The sequence below is a fragment of the Fusarium solani genome, assembly GCF_023522795.1.
Source record: "Fusarium solani strain SB1 chromosome Unknown bctg00000008, whole genome shotgun sequence".
NCBI lineage: Eukaryota > Fungi > Ascomycota > Sordariomycetes > Hypocreales > Nectriaceae > Fusarium > Fusarium solani.
In genome coordinates, this window is record NW_027072148.1 from 3,046,828 (window position 1) to 3,065,246 (window position 18,419).

At 43.9% G+C, this 18,419-nt stretch overlaps 3 protein-coding genes across 3 annotated transcripts; 1 reads left to right on the plus strand and 2 right to left on the minus strand.

Annotated features, from left to right (window-relative positions):
- Window positions 1–1,693: 1,693 nt before the first annotated feature.
- On the minus strand, window positions 1,694–2,787 carry MRS44_013024 (uncharacterized protein; the record flags this gene model as incomplete). The annotated part of the gene is made up of 4 exons (XM_046277505.2): window positions 1,694–1,944; window positions 2,000–2,343; window positions 2,403–2,632; window positions 2,683–2,787. The coding sequence occupies 4 exons, from the start codon at window positions 2,785–2,787 to the stop codon at window positions 1,694–1,696; spliced, it is 930 nt and encodes a 309-aa protein (XP_046126384.1).
- Window positions 2,788–6,085: 3,298 nt separating this feature from the next.
- On the minus strand, window positions 6,086–7,754 carry MRS44_013025 (uncharacterized protein; the record flags this gene model as incomplete). Its single annotated transcript, XM_065619011.1, has 3 exons — window positions 6,086–6,843; window positions 6,913–6,932; window positions 7,039–7,754. 3 exons carry the CDS (start codon window positions 7,752–7,754, stop codon window positions 6,086–6,088), a joined length of 1,494 nt encoding a protein of 497 aa, XP_065475083.1.
- A 1,354-nt stretch (window positions 7,755–9,108) lies between these two features.
- Window positions 9,109–11,955, plus strand: MRS44_013026 (uncharacterized protein; the record flags this gene model as incomplete). The annotated part of the gene is made up of 5 exons (XM_065619012.1): window positions 9,109–9,827; window positions 10,303–10,607; window positions 10,656–11,102; window positions 11,188–11,201; window positions 11,302–11,955. The coding sequence occupies 5 exons, from the start codon at window positions 9,109–9,111 to the stop codon at window positions 11,953–11,955; spliced, it is 2,139 nt and encodes a 712-aa protein (XP_065475084.1).
- Window positions 11,956–18,419: the final 6,464 nt, after the last annotated feature.

The window sequence follows — 18,419 nt, forward strand, 5'->3', positions numbered from 1 at the left end:
TTATTAAAAATAATATAATATTAAATTATTATATTAAAGGTATAAAATATAAGAAAAATATTATATTAAATATATTTATATATAAAATCTTTAAAAACTTATTATAATTAAATTACTATTTAAATATTACTTTATAAGCTTATATTATAAAAGATTTTATTAAAAAATATTAATTAAAATATATTATTTACTTAATTATAATCTTATTATTAAAAAATAATATATTAGACTAAATAAAATATATATTAAGATTAGCCTTTATATATACTTAATCTAATATTAAAAATATCTTAAAGATAAGTTATAATAATATTATATTACTTATAGTGCTATTTATATTAATAAAGGTATAAATCTTATAATTTAGAAATAAATAACTTATTTTTTTATTTTTTATTTTATTTATATAATAAAAATTTTAATATTTTTCTTAAAGATCTTAATCTTAATATTAGCCTAATTAATATTTTAATACTTAAAGGCATTAATCTTATAACTTTATATACTCTTAATAAAATATTTAAATTATTATTAAAAGTTAGAAAAACTATTAATTTTTTAAGACTTATAAGATTATTTTATTACCTTATAAAATACTTATTTAAGCTTAAGATAATTATTATAAAAATAAGAATATTATATCTTATTAATAGAATTAATATTAGGATTCTTATATTAATAAATAGTTATAATAATATTATTAATTTTAGGCTTAGAAGTAAAAAATCTAAACCTTTTTATCTATATAATAAAAGTAATAATAATTTCTTTCTTTTTATCTATAAAGACTTATAATCTATTAACTTAGAGAGATATAAATCTAATCTCTAGCTTTCTTATAATCCTCTAAATAAAAGTAAAAAAAGACTTAGGGTAATAAGTATTAGTAATATAAAATAAGAGTAATTAAGTTATATTAGTAAAGATATTATAATAAAGGCCTTAGGTATACTATATATATAATATTAAGACTTTCTAAATAGCCTTAAGATTTATCTTACTTAATATAATAAAAATATGTATAAGAGAGGTATTTTTTATTACTTAATAATATAAAATATAGCTAAAATAAGTAATACTTATATAAAAATAAGAATATCATTAATTATAAGGCCTATCTTATAATATTATAGCTATCTTATAATTTTATTACTAACTTAGCTTATTAAGTTAGCTCGCCTAGGGCGATAGCCCTATATAAGCTAATAAGTAGATCTAAGTAGAGGATTTTATTTATAACGCTCGGGCTAATTACCTTTTTAATTACTACCCTATATACAATTACTAAGATAAAAAGCCACAAGCAAGTCCTACTATTAGACCTCATCCGTAATAGATTTATTTTTTACACTTTTGTTAGCTTACCAGGCTGTAGTCCGAGTTTAATAAGTAGAATATTTAGAAAGTCATATATATACATACACTCTGATATTACGGAGAAATTACGTGAGACATTATCTCGCCATTGATGCTCTTCCTTCAATCGGCTCCGGGACCTTGAAATATTCATTAGAAGGCCAAACTACAACGACCCCTTCAAGGACGCACAAATTAGCGGCACGCAGTGCATCTTGCAACATTAAGTAGTCAAGGAATACTGGGGCATAAGCAGTCCTATTCACGCTTTGAGTCTATTTTCATTCCATCTTAGTACTACACCTATAGTAAAGAGTGTTGCCATCTCATCTCTCCATCACTGTTTCCAGCCAATTTCAACTATGTCCCTGACGGAAGCTGGCTTAATTTCCGGGAATAAATCGTTTAAGGTCTGCTTCGGCCTGAAGTTAAGGCGGCCTTCTTCATACATAAGGCCAAAGCCGGCAAACATGCTCTGCAGTGTTTCCTTGGGGAAGTACTCATAGTTAGAGACTTGCCCAGGGAGCTCGGTGATCTTTCCTGAGCGAAGAGTCTCAAGAGAGTCATAGGTGACATCGAATTTGAACCCTATGAGCAATTATTAGCCTGTTCTAGCGCCCAAGTGTAACAATTGGATACGCACCTCGCACATCTTCCGCAACCTTGACTAGGTCGTTCAGTGTCGTCCTAGTGCCAATCACGTACGACTCCTTCTCCCACTTATCAAGCGTGAGTGCTGCTGCAGTGAACTTGGCCGCATCATGACTGTACGTGAAAACGGCCGGGGTGTCTCCAGACCCTGGGATGCTGGCTTTCCCCGCGGCTATATCAACAAACGAGGTGAAGGGTTTGAGATAGGTCTTCACCTTGGGCATGCCCCAGTAATCCAGAAAGTACCCGTTGAAGATCATTGTCCATTCTAGATTTGTGTCTTCGAGAGCAGCCCTGGAAGACAACTTGTTAACAGCCGTGTCGAGCCCTGCCTGACTGTTGACGGTATTAGCGGAGGCAGTGGTGGAACAACATCATATCGAGCATTGGCTTACTCTTGCTCGTATCTGATACCGAAAACACTAGGGATGAATCTCTTAGTTGAAGTAGCCTTATCCGCGGCGAGGATGAGATTTATCTCAGGTTCCCCAGGTGCTGCAGCACCGATACCAGAAATGACGGTGTGAACGCTGTTGGTCTCCAGAACCTTCACAAGTTCATCGACGTCGGCGTAATCGACGGCAACGATTCGGGCTCCTATAAGCTCCTCAGTCTTCTTGTCTGCCTATGACATGTGTCAGCTTGCAAAGAGGCACGGCATTCCGTCGTTCCAACCTTTCGGCTCAACACAATGGGCTGAAATTTTCCCTGCGCCTTGATTGCGTCCAAGATAGTTCTTCCGATACCTTCGGTACCTCCTGCGACGGCTACGACGGACATGGTGAGTGGGATGATGGAGAACGGTGTTGAATAACTTCGTGGTTTAGAACGCAGGTGTCTAAGATGTGTAAACTTGATGTTGAGTTGGGCTTGTACTTAGACTTATATAGCCATATTTAGACTGGTCAAGTGAACATCGGATTTAACTTTCGTCTCCGCTCTAATCACACGATAGTTTTTTAATGAAAATGACAAGGGTCTGAGCACCGAAAGAGCGTTCCTTTCCCGTTACAGCTAGTAAACTATTAGCGCGACCCATGACACAAGCCCGAATTCTCCGATGGGTCTAATTGGATATATGTATATTCTCAGTTTCGTCATGCCCCCGTCCTGAGTTCTTGTACATCTTTTATGCCAAATTAGCTAGAAGGATATTACTTAGGGCTAAGGTTACAGAATTGGATATTCCACTAATGGAACACTCCGTTACTCCTTTCTTCTGCCGTGGGCGAGGGCGAAGTGAACAGGGTTAGCGGTCACCCCACCCACGTTGACGCCGACGCCGAGGCCAACAAGCAGGGCAGGTAGGACTGAGGTTTAGCGTGCGGAACTCCGCATCTTAGTCGTGGACATAAAAGTGGGTAAATAGTGGGGACACGGGTGATGTGGTGGAAACCCTCATCTTCGGCCCCGCATCGGGCCGGGACTGCCTAGTTGAACACTAACCGACTTCCTCTCTTAGAAAATGTCGCGAATCTTTGAAAACCGACTTTCTTACTTTTGGCCGTAGACAGTCCACTTTTTGACAAAGCTTTACAACGTCGCCTCGCAGAAATATAATATTATTAAGGTAAAAATCCTGCTTTGCTTATACCTAAGGTAAAAGGCGGCATGGCCTCAGCTTTCTAGAGTGTAAGTGTCACGGGCCAGATGAGATCAACTCAAGAGGTAATTGTCGGAAAGTAGGGCTGCCGTTGTGGATGACTCCAAAATGTGTGTGTATTGCTTATGTTTTTCCCGAGGCTATCGCCTTCCTCTCCGGGCCACAAGGTGGCCTTTCCATATTAGGACTAGTCTCCCCGACGCTTAGATTTCCCGACCGGCCATTTGCTCACGTGACCACCCTTGAAGCTGTGTACAGGATCCAAGCCGACAGTAATGCCGATGGAAATGGTTTGAACGCAACTGGTCTGACCGCCCTGAGTGGATTGCTGAGTCAAAAAAAAAATGGTTCATGACGTTTGGCATTTTGAATATCGGGAGGCTGCATTGCCTGGAGGGGAGCCATCAGCCGTTGAGCCAGTTCCCAAGCTGCGGGAGACTTCGGACAATCCGTTCTAGGAATACCTTAAACGAAACCGTTACACAGCACCACAAGCAGGCCACGATGGCCTCACCCCAGGCGAAGACAAATATCTCCTTTGGATTACGCACTGCGAAAGTGGCGATGGCTCCATCAACGATCCTCTCGCTTACTGGCACGAGAAGCGATTCAAGTATCCAAACTTATCCCGAATGGCGCTTGATTTTCTCACGATACAACCAATGTCTATCGAGTGGGAACGTCTTTTCTCAGCAGCAGGTCGGATGGTGAACCTTCTGCGTCACCAACTTGAAGCCCAGATTATCGGGATGTGCCAGGTATTGCGTTCATGGCTGAGGGCGGGTATTATTCATGAGTTAGATCCCTTCTTTATCTCGGTAGACGAAGAAAAAGTCAACCTCAAATTGGCTCAGATGTCAGATCAACAACTCCAAGGATGGGCAACAAAGTGGCTCACTCAGGTCGTGGGCGTTCAAAACGAGATAGAAGCCAGTTAGAGATAAGTCTCACTTGGAAGCTGGAATAAGGGACGTACGTGGGTAAGAGCTTCGGGAATAGCTTCATCATCATGGCATCAAGAATAGAGGCACTTGTCAATCCACCCACTCCACTCGATCCACAATAGCTTCCAGTGGATCCACTATACTGAGATATTCAGTGGATTATGATCTACCCACTCCACTCGAGCAGCCAGTGGATTGAGTGGAGTGGATTGAATGGAGTGGCTTTCAACTCACTACGATCGTGTTCGTCTAGATAGGAAATCATTCGAAAGGTGTATCTCGTGATCGAAACGGAGCTCTCATGGTGGCTCATGGAGCCCCTGCGATCCATGAGGCCGTGGAAAGCTTGTAAACGTCTGTGGATAAGATCCGAAGAGATTTCCGAGCGCATCCTCGTCGCCGATACCGTAGTACTGGCCGATACTTGCGGTGCTACGAGCTGGCTGTGGTCTATCCGTACGGAGCGGCGGGCTGGACCCGGCTTGTCGGCACTGTCGGGCTAGACCTCCGGGGTCCGGCGCCTTGAATTGCTCTCTGAGCTAGGAGGATGCTCGGATTGGAACATAATGAGATTGGCAATGGATTGCTATATGATGGAGAGTTGGATCGCGTCGCGTCAGTCACTAAGGGATGCTTTGGACAGCTAAACCCTGGGTACAAATTAGAGCTGTTGCAGAACCGGATGTACTAACAAAAGAGGGTTCTATCCAATCAGACAGGCTGGCGATCAATTCAATCTAGGACATCGATTGAGTTGAAGCATGGATGGCACGGCCAATTCTATGGCACTTGCGCGTTCGCACGGTTCACTTGTTGATCTTTTGTCCACCAGATGTGTGATTGAATTGAATTGATCGCCAGCCTGCAATCAGATGTCATAAAAGTCATGCCCGTGTAAGAGTCATGCACGTGTGTCAAAAATGCCATGCCCGTATATCATTCCCCATTGGTTATTGTGAGCTCGCCTGTCGCACTCAACATGCCAGCAGCTTTTAAGTCAGATTCTTTCGCATCAGCAAGTCATAAATGACTTCGTTACTTCTATATACTTGCTACATACGAATGCATAAGGTTAATTTGCTAAGAGGTAGGAATTCCAGCGTTAACTTGTATCTAAGCACCAATCGCTTTAGTACTGTTAACTTCATGACAACCCACCTAACAGCGTCTTCTTCTGCAAGGCATTCAATATATATACCACTTGGGGAACTCAGAGATATTGCTTTGCATACTCGAATAAGCCTCAAGAACTGCACGCGATTTTGGTTTCCCCGCATCAGTTACCGCCTTCATATTAATGGGCAAAACTCAGGAATCAGCAGGGACGACAAAATTAGTACGTGTTGATGGGCATGCTGATAATTCGTGCAAAAAACGGCAATTTATTTACCTTCCCAATAGAAAGCGTGCGTCTACAATGCCGAGGGCAGTGTAGATTGAAAGAAAATGTTAGGTACAAAATTGATATCCATCCACTACTTCACCAGCTGTCAAAGGCAACGGTGAGTTAGGAAGAGCTGAACAGCCAGCCCTAAACATACAATTGACCGTAACCGGTGCCATTTTCGGCCGTAATATCCACTTGGTCGGGGTCAGCAAACAGGGCACCCGTGGTAGATCGTTCCGGAAACCCAGGACGAGGAATCTGTCGCCAGTCGTCCTGAATACGCTTCGCAGCTTCCAAAAACTTTGACTGGACGCTAGCATAGTCCCCAACGACCAGCTTGTGATTCCGCTTGACGAATTTCCCATCAACAAGAACATGCTCCACATCACCGACATTGGAGTGCTGAATGATCGCCGCCACAGGGTCAAGCCAGCCTAGCAAGCTGGGGCTGGTCCCGTCCCACACTACGACATCAGCCTTGGCACCTACACTGAGAATGCCAAGGTCTGGACGGCGAAGTGCGAGGCCCCCGTTACGTGTGGCAAGAAGAAAAGCCTGCACGACGCTCATGGGGTTAGACTTCGGAATCTGCCACTTTCTAAACAGCTGGTCGGTGACCGCTGACCGTGTGCTCTGAAGATATAGGCGCGCTTGAGACACCAGATCGGACGACTGAAAGGCGTGCGTGTCAACACCGAGGGCAGCCTGGTCCAAGATCATGTTGCTAGACGGTCGTCCGAGTCCGAAACCCATCTCCGACTCCGGCGTGATAGCTACGTGCTGATTCGTGCTTCGTAACAGCATCGCGTCCCGCAAAGTGATGTACGACGCGTGGGAAAACACGACGGGGATGCTTGTATTGAGTATGCCCAGAGATTGCAAAGTGGTAGGTGAGTTCTCATCTGCAAGTTATACTTAGATTAGTTGCCTGACGAACTAGTGTCAAAAATGACTGAGACCGAGCAACTTACTTCCATATACGCCTCCTCCACTGTGGGTTGTGAGTACCGAGGCATTGACTTGCCTAAAATGAAATCCTTGTTAGACTCACGAAAATAAGGTTACGCCACGCAGGCTGAAGTACCATGAATACTTACTTAACCAAGTCGACAATCGAGGCTATTGTTTCTTGATCCACAGAGCCGTTGTCAAAGTTATCAAAAGCCACACCGAGTTCAACAGCTGTATCCCTCCCTGTGGCAGCATTAACGATCTCCCGAAAGTTCACAATCTGCTGCGCAATGGTGTAGTTGGCAACTTCGTGGAAGGTGTACGACCAGAACACACGTGCGCCACTGTCTATACTGGCATTCAAGCCAGCCCAAGATGTCTCATCTGACCAGGTGTGGTGAGCGTGATCCAGTGAAGTGGTAGTGCCTGCGTTCAGTGCTTCGTAAAGGCCGGCGAGCTGGCCGATGTAGACCTGCTCAGCATCAATGCGCCCGGCAGAAGCGTGCTCTCCAAAGCGGGCGAAATATTCAGGGAGGGTGATGTTGGAGAACAGGGTTTTGAACAAGGTTTGCCAGCCATGACGGTGTGTATCCACAAAGCCAGGGCTGATGATCTTGCCTGCTGCATCTATAACTGTGGTGTTGGGAGGGATTGATACCGAAGGCTTTTCCTCATTCGACCAAATGCCGGTAATGCGGTCTTGCTCAATAAGAATACTTCCATTGCGGATGACATTTAGGTCGTTTTCTTCATGGTCGAAAGCGATTATGGTGCCGGCAGTAAATAGAATTGAAGATGAGGCCACGGGGGATACCAACTTCAGTACCGCAAACAAGCAGAGCGGTAAGGTGAGCGAAACCATCTTAATATCAGATCGGGGTTTGAGTGTCGAGTCAGATGGAGACCAGTTGGTTGTTGTTCATTGTTTCTGCCACAAAGCGATCCAGCCGGGCTTTATAGATTTGAACTGTTGCTCAGTTGCTCAGTTTGGCTCTGCATCTTAAGCTTAACATGGCGGCGTTAAGGCTCCGATTAGCGTGAGTCGTATTTTTCCGGCAACTCGGTGATGATTAATCCCTTTATGTGTCGGCTGACGAAGGATGTCTCCATGCTAGTCCGACAAGCAGGACCCTGCATGCACCTAGCGCGTAGCCTAGAACAAAGACAGACAATTAGGTTGGAAGGCGTCATATCCCCTCGGCTGTGTTAAGGCTCCAGTCGGGTCACTACAAGGATATCTGACCTGTGATGGAAGTCCCAGCAATATTTTGAGTTACAAATCGTGACATCACACTGCTTACATCCCCACCTTGATTGATGCCTCTTTTTATCGTTGTCAGGTTCCCCGCATGTACCCATCACGTGACAGGAGCGATGTGGGGCGGAATGCCTTCTGGAGCCTTAACAGGGGTTACTCAGGCAAGTATTATCAATGCAACCAAGTACAGGCCACAAGGGTAATAAGGGTTAAAGCTGAATGACGCTATCCATTACCCCTGTGGCCTGTAATAGAGATGACTTAATTACTTAAACCAGTTAGTCATATGCTTGGCACAGTTTCGTTGCATCCGGGCGAGCAGTCTAAAATCCATAAAGTTAAAATGTCTTTACATGTCGGGTATAACGGCGATAAGTCTAACTAAAATCCGTGCAGTTAAAAATGTATGCATTCAGGGTCTGAAGGCGATCATTCTAGAAATCCGATGAGTTAAAACGCTCATACCCAATCCTCTTAGTGGCGCCTCTGCTGATATGCTCTATTAGTATCCCTTCTCCCAAGCCTAGACTGACTGAAGTATATAGTTAGTGCATGTCAATCATTGCCTCGATGTAACTATTGCTACGCTCTTGCCTAGTTGCAACCTTCTTGCCCTACTTTGCGAGATTCAAGGTCGCTAGTGTTATTAGTAATGGAGGCCACCGACCTGGCTGAATGATTCTGATGTTCGGCCATAAATGTGGATTACTTTTAACACAGTACGTACCAACCTACCGGCAAGCAAAAAAAGAGTTTCTCGGGGCTTGAGATGCCCCGGGTCCGACTACTGAGGTAATACCGGCGCCGGCATGCGCATCGCTCAGTTTGCCGAGGCCCCGTAGTGACGAACCGCATAGTAAGGAGGATGTGTCGTGAAGCAAATTTCAGCAGAATCATCAATCCCACAGGTCCAATCCACCTTCATTGTCATCAATCTCCCTCTCTTCATCACACAATCATGGCCCCAAAATTCATAAACAAACTGCATAACCAACGGGTTCTCATCCTCGGAGGTAGCAGTGGGATAGGCTTTACCGTTGCAGAAGCAGCTGTCGAACATGGCGCCGACGTCATTATCAGCGGCTCCAATCAAAACAAGCTGGACCGAGCAGTGGAACGTCTGAAAGAACATGCTGCGACCGCAAACCTTCCACCACGGCACGTTGCTGGAAAAGCATGCGATCTTTCTAGGTCTGAAACGATTGAGGACAACATCAAAAGTCTTTTGGAGTTCGCCACGGAAACCGGCATGATTGACCACGTCGTCTTCACCGCTGGCGATGCGGTCAAGCCTTATGGTCTCGACGCCGTGAAGGCTGAAGACATTCCTAAGATCGGTATGGTGCGTGTCACTGGTTCAATAATGTTGGCGAAGCACCTCAGCGAGTACATGAACCCGAGTACCAACAGCTCATTCACCCTGACCGGCGGCGGTTTGGCGTGGCGCCCAAGCCCCGGTTGGTCAACCTTTGCAAATGTCCTTGGCAGCGTTGAATCGCTAGCCCGAGGCCTTGCTATCGACCTAAAACCCGTACGGGTCAATTGCGTTATTCCCGGGGCCGTCCATACAGAATTGTTCGATAGTATTCCGTCGGACCACCTTGAGGCCACCTTGGAATCGATGCGGAAGGAGACCATCATGCACACAGTTGGCACGCCTGAAGAATTGGCTGAGGTGTATTTGTTCCTTATGAAAAGTACTTTCTCCACCGGAACGACTGTGACAGCAGATGGTGGAAGAATGGTGGGGGACAGTAAAGATGTCAACATCACGTTCTGAACATGGACTACCTCGGGTTGAAAGATGGAGTGGGCTGGTGGAGCTAGGAATGCATTTTCGTTGTCTGTAATTAAACTCGATGTTAGCAGCTGAGAATCTTGGTTTCTGCCAATAGAGCCTGGGCCAAGCCTATTAGGTCCTAGTGCGTGGTGCTAGGACCCATTGGGGCACGGGGCTTTTATCCATCCTAATTCTCATTCATTAACTTCCCCAGAGTGATTATACTATGTATAGTGGGTCAGAGCTAGCTAAATAGGGGTAAGGTTAAACTTAAATGCCTCTGTAGTCTATGCTATATTTAGATAGCAACTGATGCTCTCCCTTTAATTGTCGAAAGCCTCCGTCATGTACATATGATACTGGCACCATTAGCGGTATCCTGGCCATGCCTTACTGGCAGCGTGAATTCAGCACAGGTCACGTTGATGCTGAAGGAAACCCCAACGTCACTTCGTCTCAAGAATCAGCCATCGTGTCTATTCTCTCTGCAGGCACTTTCTTCGGTGCCCTCGCTTCGCCTCTCTTGTCTGATTGGCTTGGTCGCCGCCCTGGTTTGATGATCTCGACTTGGGTCTTCAACCTTGGAGTTGTTTTGCACACTGTCGCGACCGGCATTCCGCTGTTTCTTGCAGGTCGCTTCTTTGCTGGCTTCGGTGTTGGCCTTATTTCTGCTACTAGTATACACTTTGTCTAACCATGTGGTACCACGGCTAACTCTCTATAAGTTCCTCTGTATCAGTCCGAAACAGCACCCAAATGGATCCGTGGTGCGATCGTTGGCTCCTACCAGTGGGCCATCACCATCGGCCTTCTTCTCGCCGCCGTCGTAAACAATGCGACTTCGAACCGGGATGATTCAGGCTCATATCGAATTCCCATCGCGTTGCAACTCGCTTGGTCTCTTATCCTCTTCGGCGGATTGCTGTTTCTTCCAGAAACTCCACGCTTTCTTGTAAAGAAGAGCCAGATGGACAAGGCGGCAAAGGCTCTGAGCCATCTTCGAAGATTACCTGCTGATTCCCCAGAAATCACACACGAACTAAATGAGGTTGTAGCAAACCATGAGTTCGAGATGAGTCTTGGGCAGCCTTCCTATCTCCAATGCTTCAAGCCCCCCATGCTTAAGAGGCAACTCACGGGTATGGGCGTTCAGGCGCTGCAGCAGCTTACGGGTGAGCCCACTACGTGCCATTCCATCTCTTCCACAGCCTCAGGCAACTCCTGACGTTTCTTGAACAATTGCTGACTGTTCCTTAGGCATCAACCTCATCGTAAGTTCAATGAAAGTTACCTCTATCAAGCTTCAAGCCAGCTGACAATCTTCCAGTTCTATTACGGCACCAAATACTTCCAAAACTCGGGCGTGTCTAGCGGCTTTGTCATCTCAATGATTACTTCAGCCATCAATGTCGCGTCAACGGTGCCTGGAAGTACGCCATCGACAAATGGGGACGCCGACCCATGTTGCTGTGGGGCGCCATTGGCATGTCTATCTCTCAACTGATCGTCGCTATCTGTGGCACTCTGTCTACCGGGCAGTACGATAATGGTGAGATTTTTATCAAGAACCTCGGCGGGCAGCGAGCGGCAGTGGCCTTTGTTTGCATTTACATCTCCATTTTCGCAGCTACTTGGGGTCCCCTCGTTTGGGTGGTGACCGGGGAGATCTTCCCACTCAAGACACGAGCCAAATCTCTCAGCATCACGACCGCTACAAACTGGCTACTCAACTGGGCTCTAGCTTATTCCACCCCGTACATGGTCAATTATGGCGACGGAAACGCAAACTTGCAGTCCAAGATCTTTTTTGTGTGGTTTGGCTGCTGTTTTCTATGCATTGCATTTGTTTGGTTCTTCATCTACGAGACAAAGGGGCTTAGTTTGGAGCAAGTTGATCAGCTCTACGAAGAAGTCAGCGTCGCTCGTAAGTCGGTTCACTGGGTCCCGTCCACCTCTTGGGAGAATCGAGAGGACCACGGAATGAAGGGTGAGCATGACGCAGAGGTAGAGGAGGTTGGCAAGTGAGGGGGACTTGGTGAAAGATGTCACTAGTTCTGCAATCTGGTGAGCTAGAGCAGACCCTTTTTGGAGGCAGTGGTTGTGTCCCAGATTTTACTCCAGTTTCAGTCGGAGGATGTTCGGGAGGGCAACGGCAGCCTAGTCTTTTCTCATGTAATCTTCATTCGGAATGATAGGCGGGCAGGATTTGACGATAGAGAGTTGGCGGGATCAGTGGTTATTCGAATGTCTTGTTTTATCCCCGAGTCTCTTTTAGGATGAGTATACTTTTCATCCAAACACTTTTCTCTGGTAGCTTAGAGATTACTCATTTCGCGTCGCGTGGTGCAAATTGGAAATGTTTATATGGGCATGCATTACCACCTCTGGACAATTCAGTGACGGTCTGCCCATACGATCACATAGACAAGCATTCAGTAACTAACCTGAACCCTAATTCACTTAGCTTAATGAAATTAGATATAATTAAAATATTCCTTCAAGCACGCAAGCCATAGGTGCTCATAAGGGAAACCCCTCGAAGAAATTAGAGGCTGGCATGCATATAAGATAAAAAGCTCTTATCTTAGCTATAAGAAAAGTTTAGGATAATATTAGATAATATATATACAGTGGGTCTTAAAAAGTAATGATATATCCCGGGTTTCCCTACTATATTAGTACTACTACTAAATAAGGCTATATCTTTAGCGCCTTATTATATAGCTAAATAAAGGCTAATTATATCTTATTATATATTAATCTATAGATAATTAAGAGCTATATCTTTTAGTATATCTAGTACTTAGTATACTAGCCATAAGTATATATAATAGCCTATATTCTTTGCTTTATTAAGTAGATAAGGTTTTTAATAACTTCTAGCTTAATCTCTTCCTATAGCTCGACTATAGCTATAATAAGAGCTTACTTTAACTCCTTAGTCTTAGGTATATATATAAGCTCTAAATATTACTTATAAATCCTCTCTTTGAGGATTACCTATAGGTTTTTTATAGGATTAAGATCTAGGCTATAAGGTAGCTAGTCTATAACCTCGGCCCTTTAATTCTTATACTACTTATAGATCTAGTCTTTAATAATATAGGCTATGAAGATATTAGCGTTATTATGCTAGAAGTAATTATTTCTTATTATAATTTAGGGAAAGAATTACTATAAGCACTTAAGAATAATCCTTATAGTTACTCTGCTGCGAGGGCTTTTTAAATCGCTAGCTAGGGGGACTATTAGGAGGCATTTATAAAGGTTAAAGGTATTAAAGAATATTTATAAGTATTTTATTAGAGTAATATAAGTCTAGATATTATTTCTAAAAAGTCTCTTATACTAGGGATAATTAAAAGAGTTATACTTATAAAAAGAAGAAATATTAGTTTATAAAAGACCTATATATACCTTTAGCCCTCTCCTTAAGTAATAATAACCTTATTAGAGAAGGTTTATTTCTCTTAAAAGTCCTTAGCTATATAAATATACCACTGGGCAAAGCATAAATACTATCTAATATAATCCTTACTAAGAAAAGGTTAAAAAAAAGACTTATAATATATAATCTCTTCTTTCTAAAGGTATAAGATTAAAATTACTTTATAGTAGCTTAGCCTAGCTTCCTTAATTAATTCTTATACCTAAAGATAAGGATCTTAGGTAATAACCCTTAAAATTCTCCTTTTTTCCCTCGCTTTAATAATACGCGGCTAATTATACTTAGGTTAATCCTAGGTACTCTCTTAGTTGCGATATCTTCGGATTATATTATAAATTATATACTAAGAGATACCCTTTTCCCGCGCGATCTAGGTAGCTAATACGCCTAAGTTATATCTCTAAATAATCCTTATTCTTATATAAGGAGAATAATGCTAAGTTAGTGCTATTTAGATATAAATTAATTATATAATAAATAATTAAAGTAAGTAATAAATTTAGTAGAGGTTAAAGTAAGAGCGGGGTATAAGAAAATATATTATTACTTTTTAAGACCTATTATAGTAAGCTTATATAATAAATAAGTATGCATAACTAAAATCTTAACCTTTAAGATTAAAATTATTATAAAATTATAATAAAATATCTAATTAATTAAAACTACTTATTATACTCTTCCTTAGATATTATAATAACTATTTAATATATTCTTATATTATGCCCGGTCTTACTATATACTCTATATTGCCTTTCTTTTACTTATGCTAGCCTTTATTAACTATTACTTCTCGATAATTTACCCTCTACTTACTTATTACTATTTATCTAATTAATTATTTGCCTTTCTTCCTTTATTATTATTACTCCTTACTTCTATAATTAAGTTCTATATACCCTCTACCGCTAGCTTAGTATCTTATTTGCCTATTAAAGGTCTTAGTTCTTAGCCTTTAGTAAAGTATTCTTATATATTATTACCTTTATTCCCTTAGCTAGAGACTTAAGAGCTCTTAGAATTAACTCTAGGGAGCTACTTTAATGCCTCTTAATTCGCTTATCGAGGTATTTAGACTAAGATTAGGCCTTAAGCACTATCTTTGGCGTCTTTGAGACCTAAGTTATAAGGTGACTAGCCTCCTCCTTAATTAGTATTAGAGTCTATAGCTATATATTAAGCTTTGAGACTATACTCTCTGGGTTAAAAGGTATAAGCCCCGTTCCTCTAAAGGCTGACTTGATATTTTTCTCTGTCGTAGTGGCTTAAAACGCGGCGTGAAAAGCCGGAAAGAATTCAGTCTTGGAAACGTGGGTTATTGAGCGTCGGATTAGATGCTCGATTTCTCGACCATAAGCCTCCGAACCTCACGAAACACCAAACATTACAGTAGAGGGAGTTGCGCCCCTCTCATGTACGCCCCACGATGGAGAATAGACTTGGATACTCCATTTGTCCTGTCCGACAACGGTTTACGGTTTTCGAGATCGATGAGGATGCGCGGGAGCCGCGACGGAGGTGGTTGAACGACCTATTGCTCAACAAATATACACCACTACGACAACAACACCACCAACAGCTCAGTACTTCAATTCGAAACACGACGTATTTTGCAACCTCACAGTTAACCTGTGCCCCAGCAGACCGTTACTACATAAGACGCATCCTAACACGTCTTTTGTTATAACAACATCTACACGGCCTCAAGTCAACACAGACCTGGAACACATCAACAAGCAAGCCATAGACACTTCCACTGCCACACATACAGTCACATCGGCACTCAATAAAGCACACCGCAGACATACAGAACAAGCAACCAAGATCATCGCAGGACAGGGCCCTCCGCCCCATCCACAGTGCTTAATTTACTGCAGGCGAGTAATTATCGGTATACAGAAGCAAAAGCGGGCCAGGAAAGGCCTAACAAGTCAGAGACATAGAACAGTTAGGAAGACTATTAGTGGAGGAGCTACCGTGCCCAAGCGGAGGAGGAAGCAGTTCTGACCAGGAACGAGCTTGTGATCTAAAACCTAGATGCGGGAGCACCTGTACTTATAGTCGTACGCTACATAGCTGCCATAAGGACGGCTGGGACAGTCTATGAATAAAACAAACAAACAATAACGACCAGTTGATCGGTTGGCTGTAAACCAGTCAAAGTGCTTTAGCTACTCGAGACCTATCTCGTTATCGGTCTAGCCATTTTGGCTCGTTGCAATAGCCCACTCGCCCGATAGGTTGCTTTCTCGGTACTAGTTGGAGAGGTGATATTGACCTGCACCTATGATGAACGGCGGGATCGCCTAGCCTTCCGTATTAATCGCCTAAATGATGGTAATCTATTCCTGGTTTCTAGGCTGGACTGATTTTGGCCTTTTGCGTTTTCTTATGCCTGTGATGACTATTTTGCTTATAATTAGGCCTATTATAAAGCTAGTCTCATTAAAGTTATTAATATCAGCAAGGTCGATGCTATATTTCGTGATTATATTCTCTATGAGCCTAAACTAATTGCTAATAACTGGTAGGTCTTTGTATTTAGCCCTTTGATAGTTATATCTATGAAAGAAATACTTCTTGAGCTCTTTGTGCCGCTTGATGAAGTTGGAAGCCTAGCGCTTGCCGATGGGTGGTGCGTTATGGTCGGCGAGTAATCGATTAGTTATTTCTTCTATACTATGTAGTCGCGGGGGAAATTCTCGCGAATCTAGGTCGAGAATAAATTGAATAATGATCTGTTCCTTAAGATCAGATAGTTGGCGCGATTTGGGGGTCTAATCGCATCGCGATTGAGTACCCCTTTGCCGGCGCTATAGCATTATGCGACTAACTTTATAGATCTCTGTAGCGCGTCGGAGCTTTAATTTTGGGTTACTCTAAAGTGCCTGAAGGGCAAGAAGGGTTTGAGCCTCAGTATTTGGGTCTGACATATTTCTTGGTTGAGATTTAATTGGTTAAATAGAGATGATGTAGGTTGAGGGATTTTTGTCGCGCATGCTTGTTTGTCACGCAAGCTTATCATGTACGTTAGCTCAATCTTGGCCTTCATGAATGTAATTCCCTTAGGCATCGCGAAAGGCATCACTTTCTCTTCTGATCCTGCCTCAAATACTACTTTGGATATCTTATAAACATCAAAATATCGGAAAAGGTGCAAGTCACGGCTAAAATCGGGCCTCGACGATGTCCCGCACATTTGTGACCAACTTTGCTTGCTAAGTTGGCTCGCCTGGGGCTAAGGCCCCACATGAGCCAACAGGTAGCTATTCGCAGCGTCAGCAGCCAAGCCGTGCATGAGTGGCCCACGGACCACGGCCCAGTGGGAGTAGATCGCGCGGACAGCGCCTGTGACTCCGCGTTTTCGGGGGACCCTGGCAAGCTAACAACCAACATCCGTGTGGAGAGACAGCCTTTTCCGGCTTTTAGGTAGCATTCGGAGATGCTGGAATGGAAACGTCATACTTCTCAGAATGGTGGTGAGTGCGGTAGAGATGCTTCGACTGCCTACATAGGACAAGATCTACGTTTCAGTACCTCTCGCTAGTCCACAAGACCTAGTCTCATCGTACCCATTGGACAAGTGTTTCGCGCTACTGAAACCGGGGCGTAAGTTACCAAGAAGAAATTAAAGCTACGAGCACCGACGGTGGCGCGATCCTCATGTAGGCTCTTGCTTGTGACTGATGCTGGGGTAGGTCTGGCGGGGAGGCTTGGCGGCTACGCTAGTAGCTAGGTGCAGCAAGTTTGGGGTTTAGCGCATTACTAGAAGCCGCTAGAAGGTTCCCCGCCCTTCTCGAAGCCACAGGCACTAAATGTGGCCGGAAGTTACGGCCATTTCCGACCATCTCCTTGACTGCGAAGATTTTTCCCACGGGTACCAGTCTCCACCACTAGGCCACTAATCTAAGTCACTCACTAGTTAGGTGGCGATATGATAGCCTGATATCTCGATTTGGGTGAGGGGAGAAAGATACTAATCGTAATTGGCTGAGATCCCTGCAATATACCCAATGGGAGTCTTCGCGCAGTCAAGGAGATAGCCTTGGGACTCGCATGCTCTCTAAGGATCTTGCAATTGATTGGCATCCAAGCTCAATGCCACTTTCGGTTCACATTTCTAACGCAATCTGGCGAATGGCCATGATTACTTCGATCTCATTGGTTCGCGGTCTCGGCCCGACAGTGATGTGTTTCAATATCGCGCAAGCGCCCAACAAAGTTTGACGCTAACGCTATAGTGGCGATGTGAAAGTTACGACATGGAGACGACAATGCAGGGTTCCCCTCCCCCATGTTGCTTATTCCCATGTTGGCTGAGTTAGCCTATTCAGTGACTGCGGGGTGCGGCAACCACAACGTATGTAAATCAGTTGGGTATGGCCTTATCCTCGGTTTCGTTGCCCCAGGCATTGGCGTGAGTGAGTAACGAATACGAATATAAGCTGACTCGCTGAGGAGGAGTGAGGGAATAAAAATTGATGGACTATCGGAGATTAAGGAATCAATGTCCGGGCATAAGTCAGGTGAGAGTCGGGCGAAAAGATTCTGCAGCAAGGTCCTGACACCTTTCGGTCTGATCGTCTGCTGGCTTCCGTGTTTCCGACGAATATTCCCTCCTAGGAGTCACATCAGAAACCTTTCTCCGCTCAAGTCGTCCGCACTACTGTGGCCACCTGGTGTACCGCTTTGGCAGTGTACGTTGAATGGCTGGTATCCTTGCGAGTTAACTATGATGCGCCATTTAATGTTGTGGGGGATTCTCGGATGCAACCCTCTCGAGCCCCTTAGACGCCCGGAAACTGCGTCATGAACGCCGGATAGACCTGGTGGACGATGCAGGAGACCGGCAATCTCCTCGGGGAATCCGAAATCTTTCGCCCGGAGCTTAGGTCCGCAATCCCTGTCCTCAAACTATGGGGTATGCTCATGGCATGGCTAAAGGAGAACCTTATTGTTGCTAGCGGATACGTTTGGTCAAGTCCTCCACCAGTTCACTCGGATGTAGATAGTATCTGAGCTGGCCAAGGCACGCCCCGAGCCC